Below are 20,514 nucleotides of genomic sequence, written 5' to 3' on the forward strand. Positions count from 1 at the left end.
AAGTATATTATGAGTGTCAGCGTTCCAACTGGAACGCCGCAAGCAACCATCTGATCTGAGCAGAGTCGGGCAGAGTGTAAACAAGCAAATAAAAAAACTGCACATAAAAAAGTTGGGGAAATCTGTTTATGTTTTGTGCATCTGAAAGAAAAATATCAACTCATATATCATAGTTTTAAATCACCAAATATCGGTGATGGTATCTGTACTGGTTTTGGTCTTAAAACCACTGTATCGGTCAGGCATCAGCTCTTGTTTTTTACTCCTCAGAGAAACGTCAGTTTTTGTGTCACATGAAAGGAGACACAGACAGAATACATGATACTATTTCTACTTTGTGATATCAAATAACAGAGCCAACATCATCTGTCTTCACTTAGGGCTAATAAGATACATAAGCTAATGTAACGTCATTTTTTGTTCATGGTAAATAAAAAGACGCACAGATTTAGTGGAGATCAGTTTGTACTATACCAACAGAAACCCTGAACTTCGCAGATCTACAGATGTTTTAAGAAATCCTGAACCGGATTAGCAGTCTTGGTTTAAAACACGTTTGTGTTTAAAAAAAAAGTAAACAAAATGAATCATCTGCTTTCTTCCTCCAAATCACCAAAAACGTGAAATCATCCTACACAGTTTATCTGCTCTTATTGTCATTATGAGGGAATTTTTGTGTTCTGGTTTTATTACACAGGGTCTATGATATAGAAGTGATTTACCTCGCCTCCCATCTGTGTTCATCCGAGCATGCTGAATGTGCATCTCTGCGTTTCTATGCATACATCTTCCATTCTGTATGCATGAGTAAATGCACACAGCATGTATGTGTATGTACGTGTGTGAGATGTGCCTGGTGGTGGTGGTGCGGGCGTTGTTCGGCGCCATGGTTACACATAACCGGGTCATTCGGTACACGAGGTAAGTAGGACACTTGACTCTGGCTCCTCATCCATGAGCGCCTGTTTGTGAGCTATATGTGTTTGACATGTAATGATGAGCCACACGTGAGGTCAGTAAACTCTGACTCAGATTACAGATTATAGATCATAGAGGAGATTATGCACTGACTCTAATGGGACATTTTCTGTCCTATATGTTTCCTGTGTGCCTACAACGGATTCCTCAGAAATGGCCAGATGTGATGTGCATCAAACTTGACCTGCAGCAATTTAAAAGGTTATTTATAGGTTGGAAAATAATCACAAGAATACTCTCGTCCTCTGAGTCACATATGGGCAACTATTTCACCATAGGACAAATCTCAACCCGACCTACAACATCTGTAAAAACAAAAACAAAACTAGGGATTTTCCTGCATACAAAAGACCTGAGTGCCCACAAAAGAAGTTCTGACCTTCCTTTAGTGGAAGGTCAGAACTTCTTAATCTTAAAATTAATCTTGAAATGAACTCAGTCCTCCTCCAAAGACCCAGTTTGTACCAGAAAGAAACTCTCTAATCTGTCACGTTCTTGTATACATTCATTAAACATTATATATATATCTTCTGTGTGATAACACATAACAGATCAAAGATCAGCTGCCTCCTCACTAAGTGCACCCTTAGTCCCTCCATAACAATTAAGTGCTAGCCAGGTACTGCTAATCAAATCTTCACATATGTGCACCTCTATAGAAGAAGTTGGGGATGTGTGCTGGTCTGGAGCATTCAGGTGTGTTAACATAGTGACAATTCTCTGAGCAGTGGATGTACCAGTAAATTCACTCCACAGTCAGACCGTGCAATGTTTCAAAAAACCCAAGAGCTACATCTCAGACTCCACAGGCCTCAGTTAGCATGTTAAATGTTGAAGTTCATGATGGTTCCATTATTATCCATTATTACCTCTTCTTTCTAAAAAGAACACGGCAGCACGGCTTAAGTCTGCAAAGCTGCATCTGAACAAACCACAAGACTTCTGGAACAATCTCCTTTGGACAGATTATACCAGCCCAGTGAAGATGTTTGAGCATAACAGACAAAACCAAACTCAGCTTATCAGTACAAACACCTCATACCATCTGTCAGAGCAGTGGGGTGTTGATTCGGGCTTGCCTTGCAGCCACAGGACCTGGACAGCTTGCAGTCACTGAGTCGAGCATGAACTTCTCTGTGTAGCAAAGTATTCTAGAGTCTAAGTCTGAGGACATCTGTCTGACAGCTAAAGCTTGGACCAAAGCTTGGACCAAACTGGGTCATGCAAGCACAGCAGCAAATCTACAACAGAAGGACCGAAAAAGAAAAGAATGAAGGTGATGAAATGGTCCAAACCTCAACCTAACTGAAATGCTGTGGTGGGACCTTAAAAGAGCTGTACATGAACCTCAATGAACTGAAGTAACACTGTAAAGAAGAGTGGGCTAATATTCCTCCACATAATTGTGAGAAACTAATAAAGTCATACAGAAACAATTACTTCAACTTATTGCTGCTAAAGGTGGTTCTACAAGCTGCTGAACCATGGGGTGTACTCAGCTTTTCACATAGTTTCTGCATTTTGGTTTAGTTTTTGTACTTTCTTGTTGCCATGAAGGCTGGTGTTATGTTCCCGGGGGTTTTGTGCTGAGTTGAGTTTTGGATTCTTGTGTTTTTACTGAGTTTTTGTTCAAGTTTTTGCCTCCTTCTATCTCTTCGCTGTAATGTCTTTGTTTTCTTTCCATGTTTCACCGATACTCTTCTTTTAATTATTTCCTGTTTTGCATTTATTTTGGTTTTACTTCCTGATCTTTTCCCTCCTTTCAGATCGTCAGCCCCGTCCTCACTGCTGCAGAGCTCTGCTCTCCCCTGTGTATCATTGTTCAGTCAGACATGTGTATTTTTACAGTCTTGACCTACACCTTCCAATGTAGTTGTGGTTTTTTGCTTACTTTAAGTCAGGCCTCTATCTATATTTAATTCCAGTACTTCCAGTCATTTGCACCAGTAACCTTTCAGGCTGAATGCTGCAGAGAAGCGTACAGAATGTAGAACAGTTGTGACTTACTACGGACGTGATTTTCGGCGCAGTACAGCATGTCAGCAGCGTGGATGAACTGGTATCCTGAACCTCGCACTCTCAGCTCCGCCTCGGTGTATCCCAGAACTATCTTACCCCTAAAAAAACCCCAAAACAAGTGTAAACAAAATTATTAAATAATCAGAATAAATAATCATGTTTGCCAGTGCTATGATATACTTTGCATCGCACGCCATGGGCGTGAAGTCCAGCTTGTGTTTGGTCCTGAAGATCATGTTCCGCGTCCTGATTTCCAGGATGGCTGGAGGCTGGAGGGGCGTGGCGATGGCAAAGAGCGCCAGCTGGGGCGGCGTGGTTCGGTCGCTATTGCACTGCTGCCGGCTCTGGCCGTGAAGGAACTTCAGCCGACCCTGGATGTTGAGCGCCTGAGAAGGTTTGACAGCGTTAAAATCGCGGTGTTAAGTCATTAAATCCGAGGCATTGACTTCATCTCCGTGAAGACAGTGAGACAAATGAGAGAGCCCAGAGTGGTTCCTGCTCAGATCGAGCTTCTCAGCAGACACATAAGTGCTGCTTCCTCTCTCCCTGTCAAGCAACATCAGTCTTATTTACACTGCTGGATGATATAGAGAGTAGAAACCACTTCAGGATACACTGTAAACACAGTAACATGATTCTGAGCAGTATTGAAGTGAATGTTACAGTTTTTAGAGGTCTTGTTGAGAAAATAAGACTCCTTATTGTCATTCTTTCAGCAGAACAGCAGGACTCTTAAACTAACCAGTAGAAAACAGAAGTGACATGTTCTGTAATATTAAACTTCAGCCAGGACTTTTGATCTGAAGTTATTTAAAGGCCCATCCATGTGTAACGGGGGTTATTGCAGAGGTAGACCACAAAATAATCCTTTATTGGCTGGTTAAAAAGGCACTGAAACACAATGTCAGAAAGGTAAACAAACTAGGAACATGAGGAACAACATAGGGTAAGAGACAAAGGAAAAGGAAAGACAGGCGTGTATCCACAAACAGGGGTGTCAGGTGATTAGAGAGCTCTGTGAGCTGGGGAGGAAACACGGGAAGCAATCAAACCCAGGAGCAATGAATGTTCCCAAAATTAGTTCCCACGCAAAATTATGGTTGAATTCATGAAATGTACGTGCTGACTTTCTTCTCAAAAACATGAGGAACCATTGGCCTTATGCAATCTCCACACTATCCGTATACTGCCCTGCCCCCATTTCTCAGTTAGCCATCGGGACAAATATCTGTCAGTTCACAATGCAACTGTAAACTGTCTCAACTTTGCAATTGAGAAATGGAAAGAGCAGCAGAAAGACTCCCTAACTTAAAAGAATAACAGATACGATAAAAACAACATAAAGGGGTGGAGCTGGAGTGAAAAAGGGTTGCAAAGCAGCTTGCAGAGATAACAACAGCAACTGTGGTCAGTGTCAAATGTGTTGGTGAGATATGGAGAGGATTTAGCTCTTTAGTGTCTTCTCATTGGTTATGCCTAGCAAACAGAAGGTTTGAACAGCAGGTGGGTGGGGGCACCTTAGAGCTAATCCCTAATATCAAAATATTAGGAACAAGCCCTAAAGGATGATGTTTTTAAAGCAACACCCAGCAATAAGTTGATGATGTAAACTTTAACGTGTTGTTAACATGTTTTGTTGTCACCTGAATCCACCTCCATCCTTCATAGCTAAAGGTTTCTGATAATGGAAGTTCAGTAAATATCAGAGAAGCCTCAGGGAGGCTGTAACAGAGCAGAATGGTTGGATCAGCAGCCCGCAGGGAGGTTTTTACAGCCTCACAAAAACCTAAAAACACTTTCTCCTGTCTGCTGTCCTTTTCTCACCCTGCTGCATCTCATGTGAAGACCCCTCCTCCCTGTCCTCCTCCTCCTCCTCTGTTAGCTCTGGTTAATTGACCTTGGTGGGTTTCAGAGCCTGCGGCCGTGATGTCAGGAATCTAGCCCCGAATAGCAGGAGGGATTACAGAAAACAAAGCCATAGCAACCGGTAGACCGCGGCAGAAACCTGGCTTACTGCTCACGCAAATGCACGTGTGAGAGGGAAGACGAAGCTGGTTCAAAACCCACCACAAGTCCTGCTGAAGTACCTTGGAGCAAGACAACCAACACCTTTAACTCTCTCCTGCATGTGCAAGCCTTCAGGTGTTTCATAGAACAATAATACATTTTTAATCAAATAGAAGAAGCTGCCCTCACCTCCGCTCCAATCTATATTTTTTATTTATTTATTAAAATATTATTTTTGTAACTTTTAACTTAAAAGCCCTAAAAATCTCCACCACTCAACCACATTATGCTTTTCTTGGTGGGAGCGGCAGTGGCCTGTCTGAAGTGTCCATTCTGACTGAGCAAGTTTTCCCCCAGAGCTGCTCTCACCTGCTGTGGGTGGTGGCGAGGATTAAGGGCATTTTTTTTCCCCACGACCCCGAGGTTCTCCTAAGGAGGATTATGGGAGTAAATGGTAGCTTCTGATCGCCGATGGTGATCGCCGAGGTGGCACGCCATACCGCCGGCAGTACAGTAGGGTGTAGCGGTGTGCAAAAGTCACAGCTCGGTGTAAACCTCACAGCTTGTTTTTAAGAACCAGCAGAAAAAACCCCAAAACTGTCCATAATTATTTCTGTGAAGATGCAGAATACTGCATAATAAGACTCTGTGGGCTGTCTGCTTGCAGTTATAGAAAAAAATAAAAGGAAAACTCTGCAAAGACAAATCTGCATCATTCGCATGACGAAATTAACAAAGCACAAAAACTGTTTTTATGTACACCCTTAAGTAACAGGCCTCAAAACACATTTTTAACATATTTATTTAAAAATCCTTTCTGCAGCAGGAGGGTGGAGCACTCTATGAGGTCACACTTATCCATGAATAGAAAAAAATGCCTGAAAGTGAGTGTTTTCCAGTTATCTGAAACAGACTTTTGTTCACATTGAATATAAACATCTAACACTGGAATGAGGGAAAATAAAATCGAAGATGTTAACTTTTATCTGTTTCCTTGTTAAATTGTTAAAATCTAAAGAATAACGCAAAAAGCGTCTCACCAGGAAGCCGAAGGAATTGTCCAACAAACAGCGGAAGCGGCAGACGAAACTTCGCTCCAGGAAGGATGAGTTTTCAGGGGGCAGCTGTTCGGGATTGTAGCTCACCAGGCAGGAAGAGGTCGACACCGATTTCCCATCTGAGAACGATATTTTTAAATGATATTTTTACCGTGTGGGTGTATATATATATATATACAGTCACTGTAACAAGAACGTACACCCTCTGTCTGTTCTAAGGTTTTTATCAGGACATAATCAAATAATCTTTTCCGTATGACTTTATCAGTCTCTCAGTGGATCCATTATGGCCCAGTCTCCATTCAGCACTTGAGTTCATTGAGTTTTGCAGGCTTTTGTTTATGCACAGCTCTTAACTGTGCAGCAAGCCCAAATCATCACCCCACCACCACTGTGTACTGTCGTTTCCAAGCGATTTCAAGTCCATCAATCTACACTGAGTGACTGTTCAACTAAGACTGATGTACCTCCATGGATGTGTGCTGTGAAATCAACTGTGAGTTGTGGTTTAGTGGCTGATGTGCAGTCTCCTGTGTGTTTTCTTTTGTGTGCATGCACTATAACATTTAGACCAACTCTCGAGAGGGTTTAGTCAAAGGTCACCTCTTCTGGCCTCTCCGTGACCTTGGTTCAGCAGAAACCAGCACATCTCCTCTCTCTCTCGACTGGATTTGATCTTTCAGCTCTACAGTTTTTACAGAAATAAACCATCTTCGGCCTTTCAGTGCTTCATAACAACACCATACTTAGCCAGTACATCCACAGCTGTAATAACATTTACACGAAAGTCTTTCTATATATATGTTATTTATGCTTGCCGGGAGATTTGTAATTCTAATTGGACCACAATTACCAAATGTAATTGGAGCCATTTGTAATCCAGTGTTAAGCCAATAGATATATAACTGAAGAAGCCGCATTTGGAGTGTGTTATCCGTTTCTGTTGCCACTAACTTGGCCTGATTATGAGCTATGATCTATGCTCAATGCCAAGCTTTTGTCATACTTTAATTAACGAAACTAAGAAAAAGGGACTATGTTGTAAGTTGTTTTATGAGTCTTTAATTTGAAATATCCCAATCAGAAATCCCTCATTTGATCTGACTTAATGTTAAGTGAGAGTCCTGATATTATGAGCCATATATAGTAAACTGAGAAAAATATCGTGTGAGCACAATACTCAAATAATGCTGATAGGTGTGGTTAGTTTTATGGGTGATTAACAAAAGTTACGCTGTTTTCTAAACACAGGCGCAGTCAGTTAATTTCATTAGCAAGTGCAAAAAATAAAACAATTAGTAAACTGTGTGTCATAAACATCAGTAAATCGGTCTGCATGTCTGATTTAAATATTCTCCTCCCTACAAATGCATTCAACAGGGTCAGTCGATGAAATTTCTAAGTTCCCACCTCTTGCATTCAATCTCATCACTGTGCATTCTTTCTAAATACACAAAGAACCCTGGTTGGGTTGGCACAACTTGTTTGGAAATTTGTTAGGCTAATGTTGGTTTCTGTTAGACAGAGGGAAAAAAAGAAAGATGTGTACATTACAGCCCAACTTATACATCGGACGATATTAGCTATTTGCTGATATGTCAGCTGATATGTCAGATAGTATCAGCATTTACAACGGCTGATAAATAAAAATTTAAAAAATTTAAAAGCGATGGGTAAAAACCCTGTAACTATCTTATGCATCATATATAGTCGTATTATCTTAGTAAATAATAAACAAAATAATTAAAAAACTTACATGTGACAAATATTAGGGAAAAGAATATTGGCCTATATTTTAAAATCACCAAATATCAGTATTGGTGTTAAAAATCCTATGCTGGCTCTAGTAAAGGATACATTTGTTGATGTTTGGGCTTTCACTTTACCTTTCCTTTTTTTTCATATTGTGTTTTATGTGTTGAGCTATTCTGCTTTATTTCAATCAATCCTAAAACTGTGGCAAATTTTTCTGTGGCCTTCTTTAATTCTGCACCCTCTGTTACTGACTGTTCCATACCTCCTATGGCTGATGTCTTTGCAAATTCTTTGTTATCCACATGCTCCTCTATCCTTGACGTTGTGGCACCTCAACTTTGGTTAAACGACTTTACACGTGCCCTACGACGTGCGTGTTGCCGAGCTGAGAGGAGGTGGAAAAAAGATAAGCTCCAGGTATCTTTTGACATTCTACGTATGAGCCGTCTGAAATTTCAATACGCTGCTAAAATGGCTAAAGCAGCTTTCTTGTAAGACATTATTGTGACTAATGGACATAACCCTTGAACGCTATTTAAAATCTTTAACTCAGTGGTCAGTCCCTGTCCTGAAATACCGAGGGTGTCCTCCCCGGCTCTCTGCACACAATTCTTAAATTATTTCACAGATAAAATTTCATCTCTTAAGTCTCCACACTCTTCAGTGGTGAGCCCTGTTTCCATCTCAGGATGTTTATCAACTTTTAATCAGTTTGAGCCATCACTCCCTACCCTTAAGCAAATAGACTCTGTGCACCTTAGCATATGCTACTTCCGGTGGGGAAACTCCTGTAGGGCGCTTCGTTTCCAGTGTGATACTCGCTCCTTGTTTACGGCCGTTTTTTCCAAAACAAGTCAACCAAATAGATGAATCAAGCTGCGATTTACATTTCTCGAGATGTCTTGGGCATTTACGGAATATATCTGTAGATGATTTTTATCCACCTGTCGATATTGTTCCCCCATGCCTCAGAGCAACAGAGAGAAAGGATTCAAGTTCTATATTTCTCAGTATTTGTAAACAGCGGTCCCTCGTTTATCGCGGGTGTTATGTTCTAAAAATAACCCGCGATAGATGAAATCCGCGAAGTAGCCAGCTTTATTTTTTACAATTATTATAGATATTTTAAAGCTGTAAAACCCCTCACTACACACTTTATACACTTTTCTCATACAGGCATGAACAGTTTCACACTTTTCTTTCTTGTTTAAACACTCTCAAAGTTCAAACCTTTGTAGAAAAATAAGTCCAGTATTATAGAATGAAACCAAAGGTCAAACCCTGTTTTCAGGTCCAGAGCATGGGAATAGAGCAGCTGTGAGAGACTTCAACATTAATGAATCATTAATGAATCAGTGAATCAGAAGTCCAATTTTTTTGTGCGATGGTTAGCTTCCTCTGCCTTTTGGGTGCTACCGCAGGTGCCTTTGACGGTGTAAGACGTTTCGTCGACATTGTTGTTTGTTGGGGAAAAAACATACAGTACAGCACTTTAGAGTCACACTGCTAGCGATAGATGCAGCGATTCTGTACTGTACAGGCGAGACGGCACGGAGGAGATCGACAATGGTCTGCAGCCGATCAGGACGCAGAACAGAATGCGATGTGTAGAAAAAAAACCCCCAAAAAAACAAAGCATGAAAACTTGCTCAAAAAAAACTGTAAAAAAGCGAGGCCGCGAAAGTGAACCTGCGAGGGACCACTGTAATTTTGAAGGTAAGTGACAACATAACCTTCGTAAATACTAACGTATAGAAACCCTTACCAGCAATCTCGATTCATACTTATGTGCGATCTCATTTCCAAATTACAATGATTTAAAAAAAAAAAAAAAGACGACGACGATTGTACCGCATTTTGATCCGGGACGTAATCTGCATGAAAACAAGCGCTCACTTATACCACGTGGTACAGAAGCTGTGCCATGTGATGCTAAAATTAGCAGGGAAAAAACAACGGAGAGCACGTCAGGGATGACGAGAAAGTGACAGGAGAAAATCCGTCCCGGTCAACCACCCAAACATCAATAACGGGAACCTTATACAGCGCTTCCCTATACACGTCGAACTCCCGCAGGCACAAAGAAATTACGGAGGCTATCACTTATCACCTGACCAAAGATATGGCTCCCATCAACACTGAGCAAAACGAGGGATTTAGGAAAATGATCAACACCCTAGACAAACGCTACACAGTGCCGTCCCGCAACTCTTTTTCTATTGTTGCACTACCTGCTCTATACACGCAGTGTCGAGCAACGGTGGAGACGGAATTTCAAGCAGTACAACATTTTGCGGCTACGGCAAAACGTGAGACATTTGTTGTTTTTATGTTTATTTATTGTTTTCATGTTCAGTCTAAACTGTTACGAAGTTGATGTGCAGTTAATAAGCGCAATAAATATTTATACTGGAAAAGAGAATCGTGAGAGAATTGTGATCTCAATTCTAAGCCAAAAAATCGTGATTCTCATTTTATGCAAAATCGTGCAGCCCTACCAGCAATCATTCATTTATTTTTTTTGTGGCTTTTTTTCACGGTTTGTTGACATGCTGTGTAGGTGTGTACTTGACTAGCTGATATCGACATAACAGGGGAAACATCTGGCTTTGACTATTGTTCACCTGTAGTTTGAATGCTGAACATTTGCCTTTTTAAATCATAAGAACTGTCACTTTAGAGAGATGTGCTTCTTAATGCGAACGATGTGTCTTCTTTTGCAGTTTGTAATGCAGTTCTGCTTGTGTTGAGTGATGTAAACAACCGATCGATCTAAACTCTTTAAGCATCAAAATTGATCATTTGATTTTTTTTATGACACAGTAATGGTGAGCGTTCCCACCTTCTTATCTTTGTAACTTAACGCGATCTTTCTGTTTTCGTGTTTTGGACATTATTTTGGAGTACATCTTCGCAGTAGCGATTGACCGCAAAGTAAAGCTACCGGAAATATACAACCCTAAATCCGGAAGTTAGAGTTTTTCTCGTGCACAGGGTCTATAGTTGAACAACTGAAAAATACCAATTCTGTACACGATATCCTCCCATCTCACATTAGCAAGGATGGTTTTAATGCAATTGGGCCTAGTATTCTATCTTTAATGAATTCATCATTGTTTTCGGGCTGTGTCCCATCAGCCTTTAAACATGCTGTAGTGCAGCCTGTCCTCAAAAAAAAGGAGTCTTGATCATAATGACCCTGCGAATTATAGGCCAATTTCCAAACTCTGTCTTTCAACCACGTCATAGCACTGAAACAGCTCTGCTGAGAGTCCTTAATGATCTTCTCCCTAATTGCCGGCTCAGGACGCTCCGCGGTCTTAGTTTTATTGGACTTGTCCTCAGCCTTTGACATGGTGGACCATAATATTCTACCAACGAAGCTAGAACATACAGTGGGCATTAGAGGTAACGCCCTTAACTGGTTTAAATCGTACCTTTCAAACAGGTCCTTCTCTGTGACTCTGGGTACCTGTTCTTCTTCTGTTGCATCTTCCTGCTGTGGTGTGCTCAAGGCTCTGTGTTGGGCCCCATATTGTTCTCACTGTATATACTACCTCTAGGCTCTATCTTTGAAAAATACAACATCTCATTTCATTGTTATGCTGATGATATACAAATTTACTTCCGGCTAACTGATGATGTCGCACTGTCACTGCACTGCTTCCTAGAGTGTATGAGAGAAGTCAAAGAATGGCTTTTGGGCAACTCCCTTATCCTAAACGAAAAGAAAACTGAGATTGTGGTGTTTGACAGTCATATCCCCCCGGGGCCAACTAGCTGGATCCCTTGCCACTTTCTTCTCTGACACTGTTAGCAATCTAGGTGTTCTGATGGATAGCTCTTTCAAATTCAATAAACAACTGTCCTCTGTAGTCAAATCTAGCTTTTACCAACTGTGTCTTATTTCTAAGGCTAAGCATTATATACCGCACAAGGATCTTAAAAGATTATTCATGCCTTTGTGACCTCTAGATTGGACTACTGTAATTCCCTCTGCTTCGGTCTCCAATCTGCCCTTCTCCATAGATTGCAGCTTGTCTAAAATGCTGCGGCACGCCTTTTGACTGGAACCAGAAGGTTTGCCTCTATCACCCCTGTCATTGCTGATTTGCACTGGCCCCCTATCAAATACCGTATTGAATTTAAAATATTGCTACTTACCTTTAAAATCCTAAACAATACTGCGCCTAGCTATCTGGTTGAACTCCTTAGACCATACACACCTGGGAGAGCCCTCAGATCATCAGCCCAATTACTCTTCGTACAGCCTAAATCTCGCCGTAAGACCATAGGTGACCATGCATTTTCCTTGGTTGCATCGAATTTGTGGAACAACCTTCCCATTGCTATTTGCACATCCGACTTCATCCAAACATTTAAATCACGACTAAAAACTCACTCATTTAACCTTGCTTTTCCGGTTAGTTAATGCATGTATCCTATACCTCACTCCAATACTATCTTCATTTTACTTAGTTACCATTGTATTTATCCCTTCACTTAATATCCATGTGTTTCTATTGGTTATGATTTGATATTTATACCTTATTTAACTTTTATTCTTGCGTAATTAATGCTATTGACCTGCTAGCATATTTGGGACATTGTTAATGGTCTTTTATTATTGATGTTTTAATCTGCTGTACTATTGTGAAGCACTTTGGTGTACCCATGGTCTTTAAGTGTGCTATATAAATAAAAGTTGTTGTTTATTTAATCCCTGCTGTTATAATTTGGGTCACACAAGAATTTCAAAACTTAATAAATAAAGTTTCTCTTATCTCTTATCTTGTGACGGCTGCTCAGAGAAGTCCTTCCGGATCAGGTTTACTGCCTTGCTAACAAGAACACTCTCATTACTCTGGCCTAGACTTCGGTTTTATTTTACCCTCTCTACTCTAGTTTAGTGAACCAGACTGTCTCCGTGAAGCAGACCTGGAGGATCTGTTGGGGGTTCGAGGCTCACAGGGGGGTTGAGGGCCCAGTGCAGGTTTCTCTTGAATTCCTGCTGGTCATCAGTGTGGATCAGCTCAAACACACTCTGGTGCATCACATCAGTCTAAAAGGACAGAGAAGAAGAATTTAAAGGTCAGTCAAGGTGGAACACAAGTCAAATTTTAAGCCTAATTAACTTTTTTATTTTATACAGTAATGCAGACCAAAGACCCCATGAGTAAAGGTGGATGTTTTGGTGGAGCAGGCACTATCAGGAGGTACCCTGAGGTGCGCTTGATTCCGTTTGCCTTGAAGTGGAGCCAAGAGAAATCAAGTGTCACTGCGACTTTGCTTCAAAGAGCTGAATCTGAGCCAGAGACCTGCTGCGACTCCCATATCTGCTGTCCAGACCTGCCACGACCTGGCTTTGGACCCCAGTGAAACAACACTCCACCCTCCTCCCACTGTGGGAGGGGTCAGCGCGGGGTCACAGAGAGGAATGTTGACAGGTTGAAGTGTGACATGAAATGCGTTTCAAACATCAAACCAAGAGAAGGAGTTCATATCATACAGCCAATACTGCAGCTGATGAATGGATGTTACCTTCACTCTTATTATTTATCCTGTATACAAATATGTGAGAAAGCGGCTAAAAGAAATAATAAAACCAGAGAAAAACCAACGTTGTTTCTCTAGTTTATAGCAATGAACTACATTCACATTCAAAATATAATTACTTTGACCCAAAGATTTCCCAGCTAGAGTGTAATTATGACACTTCCCATGATAGTTAGCTACAGAAACTAAATTTTGTCTTTGGAAGTCACGAGGAATAACATGCCTGCGTGCAAAAATATTTAGAGTATGAGGATAAAATTCTGCATAGCATCATTAAAAATGAGTGAAGTTATAAAAAACAAAGCAAGTGATAATTCAGAAGGAGTCAGGTGGGAGGAACTGATCTTTCTGGAATAACCTGAGAGGATATGAAGATGACTGTTATTGTATTTCTTTGCGTTAGCCTGTCAGTTGGAGATAACGGGTATCATGGTGGTGTTTATCGACTTTCTCTGATAAGCCAGACTTTCTGCTTCCGTCCTTTCACGCATCATGTGTCAGGGTATGGCTGCATGGGAGGTAAGAGATGGACTCAGCAGACAAAAACTCAAAATCCAGCTTTAATGCTGATTGTTCACAGGAACAACAAAAAAAGACCAAAACCTCTGCAGGGCTGAAACCAGGAAGAACAAGAACAAAGGTCAAGTGGAGACTCGGACAATAAACACACAGGGGAACGAAGCCCGGGGAAAACCGGTCGGGAATGAAACAAAGGAAGTTAAACTCAATACAGGGCACATGAGTCGAGAGACTACCAAAATAAAATAGCAAATAACTATACATCCAGATAAGATCGGATATACAATTTGACACAACTAAACAAGAGCTAATCAACCTAAAGTGATTTAAACTAGAGACAAAATAGGGAACCAGTACCAGGGATTAAACTGATAAAAAGAAAGTAGAAACAAACAGTGAGGAGATCAGGCACAAGAATATTAACAGCACCAGAACAAAATTAGAAACCAAAATTTAAAAAACAAAAAAACAAAACAAAACTTCACAAACACATGATAAAAACCCCAGGACTGATTCTATCTGATAAGTCAGAGGATCCTCTTTTTATTTTGCTTTTATTTTATAAGAGCAGAAACTTGTCTAACACCCTCTGTGAAGTGAGCTTCGATTTCTTCCTTCAGGACGTGGGAGTACAGTCCTGTAGCTTTGTGGTTTTATATCTCACAGGATGGGGTATGGATTTACTTCTCTATTATGTTGTATCATGCTTATCTGTTGATGACTCACCGTCTGTGAACCAAATCTACTTATAAGTACAAATAAAGTAACCTGAACCTAAGACTGCTCCTGAGCACATGGGGGTTAACTTTGGCAGGCCCTGGAGCGAGATATTTCATTCTCTCTGCTAATTAAACCTCAATTGTCTGCACTCCTTCATAACTTGTGTCGCTGGTTTTATTAAGCCCAATGGTTGTCCTGTCACATTGTGTTGTGCATGTTATGTAGGAAAACAAATCCTCCTCGTGTCCCTCAGCTGTGTTGCTTAATCGTGCGATTGGGGTCTCCTGGGTGTCACCCTACGTTGGCTTGTTTCCAAACACTGCACGTGAGCAGGAACGGCAGCTTCACCCCGGATTTGAGCTTGTTTGGTAAACGCAAAGTGATGGGCCTCAGGTGGATGGGGAAGTGAGGGGTGAAAGGTCACGTTCACACCCCGATCCGTGTGTGTTTGTTTACAGTATGCTCACATACACTGTGTGAATATCTAAACCTGCAGGCCAGATTTAGACGCAGATAGAAAGACTTTGGGTAATTTGATAATCGCGTTGTCCAGAATGAGATTAGACTGGACGCAGTGTCGCCTCGTCGTGAAGCCAATTGGATTAAACCTCCCGTTCCATATGTGCGCTTCCTTCAATCCTCTTGCTGCTCTCGCAATCTACTTCATCTCAGGAAAATAACCAAAGGCAAAAAGAGCAGGAATGACCAAACGAGTGGACAACAAGGGTCACTCAGATCCTCATCCAAATTTCCACCAAACTCCAGCATCTTCACTCCAGGGCCTGTCCTACTTCTTGCAGGGATTCTGCTTTGCTGTGTACCTTTATCTGAGTCGAAGCTCCAAATGGTTCATTCTTCAAATCTGTGCTTTGATAAATAAAATTCAGTTTTTTGAATTTGAGGATGTGTTTTATAAGGTTCTGTAGTATCTTTGTATACAATGCTGATAAACCCAGCGTCCACATAAAAAGCAAAATAAAGACATAGAAACCTCTTGAGGTATACTTTTTTTTACTTTGCCATCACATTCTTAAGAGTTAACAGATTTGTTGACTGATACCATTAGCTAGAAACAAGGAGACACAACACTCTGTCTTCTTGCTGTAACCATAACAACATCATGTAATCCAAAGTCTGACCTCGGTTTAATCATCAGTTGTAGGAATTCGTTACCTGATGGAAGCCGAGGTAATCCTGGATGGTGTGAGAGCAGAAGAAGATGATCCCCTCAGCCGTGACCACCAGAACGAAGCCGTTAAGGGCCTGTGGAGAGAAAACCTGACGATTGTATCATCTCACTGATGGTGATCACGTTTGTGATGTGACCTGATAAAACAGGAATGGGTCAGCGAGGTAAGTTTTGGATAAGTTTAACATACTCAAGATGCTGACATTCTTATGAAGCCACCGAAAAATATTGTAAAAAACAACTTTCATCCAGCATCTGATATTCCAACATGATCTCAGCCAACAGTGTTCAACAGTATAACTAAATATATGAATGAGTTACAAACAACAACCCCACCACCCCGACTCCATACAGCTACCATGTAGTGCAGTCTATCTACAGAGTTCAAAGTTGTACATTTTAAATGCGACAGAGTCACTTTTGTAGGCAGCCTCTAGTGGCCACTAGAAGAAAGGCAGTTTTAGGTACAGACACTGCAGCTTATTTAAATCTTTCGCCTTCACATGTGCTACCCTTAGTGTAAAAAAGATTACCTGAGAGTCCCACACTCGTCTCGCTCATGGCCTAACCCACCATCGCCCAAGGACACCGTGTGTGGAACTGAGACACTCCAATAGCTTTTACAAAACTGCTTCATTTTGCACTCTGAGACTAAGAACGACCTCCCTTTTGTTCTGTAATTATATGGAATAATCTCAGCAGAAAAGCTGCTTTCTAGAAATTTCATAAATTACATTTACAATGTCATTTAGCTGGAGGTAAAAGACAGAGCAAATTAAGACTTCTGAATCTCAAACTCCAGCTCTGATTAGTTCATAGAGGACCAAGAAGAGTAAAGGCTGCAAAACAAGAGCGAGCAGAGAGGAAACAAGCAGGGATGAGACTTCTCCCCGGGGCCTAGAGAGAGGCTGGAGAGGAGAGGATGTCAGTTCAAAGAGAAGTCATGTGGCGGAGGAGGAGGTTGGAGGAGAAGGAGGTCACTACTGAATGACTAACACCTCCATCATTGCTCCTCCTCTCCCTCCTCAGAGCCCCAGGGCACCGTGAGGAGGTGATGACACGGTGTCCCGACGCTGCCGAGAGTCACAGCGGCATGCTGCCAGCATCCGCCCGCACCTCTCCGATGAGGACCAAGATGCTTGCGACCTCCGTAGACGCAAAGTCTTTATATGAACGGACACGCATGCAGCAGACATCCCCGGGTTTCTAAGACTCGGATCACTGCTGCTGGGCCAAAACTCAATGTTTGCTTTTGAAACCTCTTTGAAAATCCATTGCAAGATGTCAAAAATGCATTAGCATCAGGCCCGGAACGAGACAGGGTCTCTCAGCTGCTGAATAATTCACACTGTGGAGGCAAGTGGGAAGTGGGGGGTCTCACTTGAGGAGGGGGCTGCCAGCAACCCAAACTCTGATTTCTTCTAATAAAACCTTCATCCACCCAACTGTCAGTTCTGCTTCCCTGTAATCAGCTCACAGTTGATCATTATTTTTGCTTTAAAGACTGTCCTTTTAATTATACTGCCCCCTTGTCATTTTTACAACTACCGAGTGCCCTAATCCTTTTAAAAAATGTATTCTACATTTGTAGAATACATTACATTGTATTATACAAACTGTGAATGTATTGCTAACTACAGGTTTAAAATAAATGCACTGGTCTACAGTTTAGACTCACAACGATCAGCTGCAGGTATATTAGCGACAGATAAAGAGGGACGGCTGCAATTTTTACCAGGAATGTGTAAAAATTCCCCTTTCAAACTAAGAGCAAAGATATTTCCCACGAGTAATAAATAATAATAATAATAATAATAATAATAATAATAATAATAATAGTACAGCAGCTGCCAAACATAATTGGATTACAAACTTGAGTCCAGCTTAAGTGTGGGAAACCAGTAAGTGTAGTTTTAACTATTCACTTTTATCATATGGATGTACAGTTTTTTACTTATTTTCTGTCATGTATCACATGTTCCAGAGCTGCTCAGAATTCAAATGATGAGGTCAGTATATGCACAAATAATCCCCCTAAGACAAAAACTTGGGATTCAGAATGCTCTAAACCCTCAGTCTCCCCTAGGGCTGCTCGATTATGGCAAAAATGATAATCACGATTATTTTCACTGAAATTGAGATCTCGATTATTTGACGATATTTATTTAACCCTTTAAAGCCAGAGCTTATATTATATTTTTACATGCTGTAGTGCCATTTGTGGGAGCATTTCAAGTTGCTATATAACTGTTATAGCCCATATTTTAATAATATGTATGCATTAAGGCCATAGTAACTACATTAATTGCAAAAAAGTGCAATAAACTACAAGAAAATTGAAAATCGTTTTTGTTTTTTTACATATATTTCTACTTGGAGAAATTTAAGAGGTTTATCCCTCAAAACTTTAAATACCAAAAAGTTGCAAAAAATAGTTTACAACAACAGGAAACTTATTTTGAGTGTCTTCATAGTTTTATTTTGGAGATACACCAATTTTTATATACACTGCAGGAAAAACAAAAAAACAATCCTATGATGCAAATTTGCAAAGAAAACAGCATCAAAATAAACTATTTCCAGCTGTGCAATTCGAGTTCTAAGCATCCCAGAAACTATTCAGAAAAGTCAAACATGACCAGTATAGGTTTTTAAGGCCTACAAGTAGAAAACTACATTTCCGCAAAAATGACATCACTTCCGGTTTCGGCCAGGAAATGGCGGACATGTGATAGTTCGGGCTGACGACTTTTTCAATGTGGGAAGTGTTACGAACAGCTGATCGGATCGGCAAAGCGTGTTTCTGGAATATTATGTTTTTGTTCCTGCAAGCGCTTTTTATGCAATTTTTGCAAAGCTTTATGTGGAACGAAACCGTGACCGAGGACAAGCTGATGGCATAAGTTGTAAGTACAACTCCTCCGGTTTCATATGCAAACAAATTATTGCGCTAGCTTACACGGTTCAGGTTCTACAGGGATTTAAAAATAGTTACACAAAACGGAGCGTGCTGCTCTGACCGGATTTAAAGGGTTAACAATGACTTTAAAAAATAATATAAAATAGTGTGCAACACCACTGAAGTTTTTTTTTTTTTACTTCTCTTTTCAACCAACAGCAGTCACTCTCCTCTCCAAATAACTTCTGCTTAGCTTTCCGAGCTTCCCTTGGGTCCTCTTAATCAGCGGTCTCCAACCTTTTTTGCGCCACGGACCGGTTTATGCCCGACAATATTTTCACGGACCGGCCTTTAATGTGTCGCGGATAAAAGAGGGAGGGGCTAATAATCGGCTCAGTCATTTTTAATGATCGTTGAAAGCCCAGATCGTAATCGTGATTAAAATTCGATTAATTGAGCAGCCGTAGTCTCCCCTAGTTTTTCTAATCTTGGTTCTTTATGATGTCATAGGGAGCAGATTTCCTTACTGGCTGTGGAGGTTCTCAGTCATCCAGGTCATGGTGATCTAAGGAGCTTGGAAAGAAAAGTGACTGGACTTCTTTAATCAGGTATCTGAGGCCTGGTGGGAGTCAAGAAGGTCGTTGACCCACTTTTGATCATGTCCCTAATATGATATCCCTAATATCGTCATCTCAGGTACAGAAGTCCCATGCACCTGCTGTTCAAATGGGCCTGTTTGTGAGGGACAGCCAATCAGAAGAAAACTTGCTTAAAGGGGAGGAGCTAAAAAAGCTCGCTTCAGAAGAGGAACTGAAAGGCTCCGAATAATAAGGATCATTTTGAGCTGTGAATGAGGAGAAATGAGGAGAATACACCTGTTAAAAAAACAGATGTTAAAATATTAAACAGAATAAAATCTGTATCTGTGCAAAATGTGCAAACACACACACACGCACAGTACACAGTGGAGTGGCACACATGTTCTGTGTATAAATATTTACAGTAGCTTCTTCTGTCTGCAGGTCGGGCTCTGTCTCCAGAGACTGAGACCGAGTGTGTTTGCATGTGTGTTCGTGTTATAAATGTTTGTGCGTTCCCTGAAAGACGACAACCCAGTGGCAGCAAGCAGTGCCAACAAAACACAGGAGAACTGTGTGTGTGTGTGTGTGTGTGTGTCTACTCCAGCCTCAAAGACGAATTTAAAGCTTCGCCTTGTCTAATCCGACCCTCTCCTCTTCCTGTTCTGTGCAGAGTGCTCTGAGTCGGCTGTCAGTCCTCTTTATCTCTGCTCCCGCACACACAATCAGCACTGGGCTGTGTGTGTGTTAGATTCAGGGCTATACTGTGAAACATCCAAGAATACTTTAAATGCTTTTAGTTTATTTCCACCAACACACTTTGTTCGTCTTCACTTCAATAATAGATGCCCTCACCGGATCTGTATAATTCATGGACTGCTGTCTGTAAAAGAGAGCAGTTGAAGGCAGGAGGGTTCAGCCTTCCTCTTCATTCCTGCTGCTCACCGAGCCCTTGGGATCAATGCATTTATCAATAAACAGATTGAGGTCGGTGAACTCTGTGTTAAAGTCTGTCTCTAAAATTATCTGCATTTTATAACTGGTCAATTCAGACTTTTATTCTGAGCGCCCTCTATGGGCTATATACCAGTACCAAAGACACTGAATAAAAATGTCAGCCATCTACCAGAATGACCTCCAAACATTGTCTTTTCTTGAGGTCTAGTTTCGGCTGTTTTGCTGAATCAAAAGTTTTGCTGACACTGAAGAGGTACATTTCAGGTATGTCCTGTTATA

The 20,514-nt window shown here is 41.0% G+C and overlaps 1 protein-coding gene across 3 annotated transcripts in view; it reads right to left on the reverse strand.

Annotated features, from left to right (window-relative positions):
• Positions 1 to 20,514, reverse strand: part of ahr1b (aryl hydrocarbon receptor 1b) — a 68,178-nt gene that overhangs the window by 11,594 nt on the left and 36,070 nt on the right. For all 3 annotated transcript variants that reach the window (XM_076879794.1, XM_024798731.2, XM_024798730.2), the window contains 5 exons: positions 15,786 to 15,875; positions 12,756 to 12,879; positions 6,045 to 6,181; positions 3,178 to 3,383; positions 2,986 to 3,095 (listed from right to left, as the gene is read on the reverse strand). In XM_076879794.1, coding sequence (XP_076735909.1) covers positions 2,986 to 3,095; positions 3,178 to 3,383; positions 6,045 to 6,181; positions 12,756 to 12,879; positions 15,786 to 15,875 — 667 coding nt within the window. The remainder of the gene's footprint in view (positions 1 to 2,985; positions 3,096 to 3,177; positions 3,384 to 6,044; positions 6,182 to 12,755; positions 12,880 to 15,785; positions 15,876 to 20,514) is intronic.

The sequence above is a fragment of the Maylandia zebra genome, linkage group LG23, assembly GCF_041146795.1.
Source record: "Maylandia zebra isolate NMK-2024a linkage group LG23, Mzebra_GT3a, whole genome shotgun sequence".
NCBI lineage: Eukaryota > Metazoa > Chordata > Actinopteri > Cichliformes > Cichlidae > Maylandia > Maylandia zebra.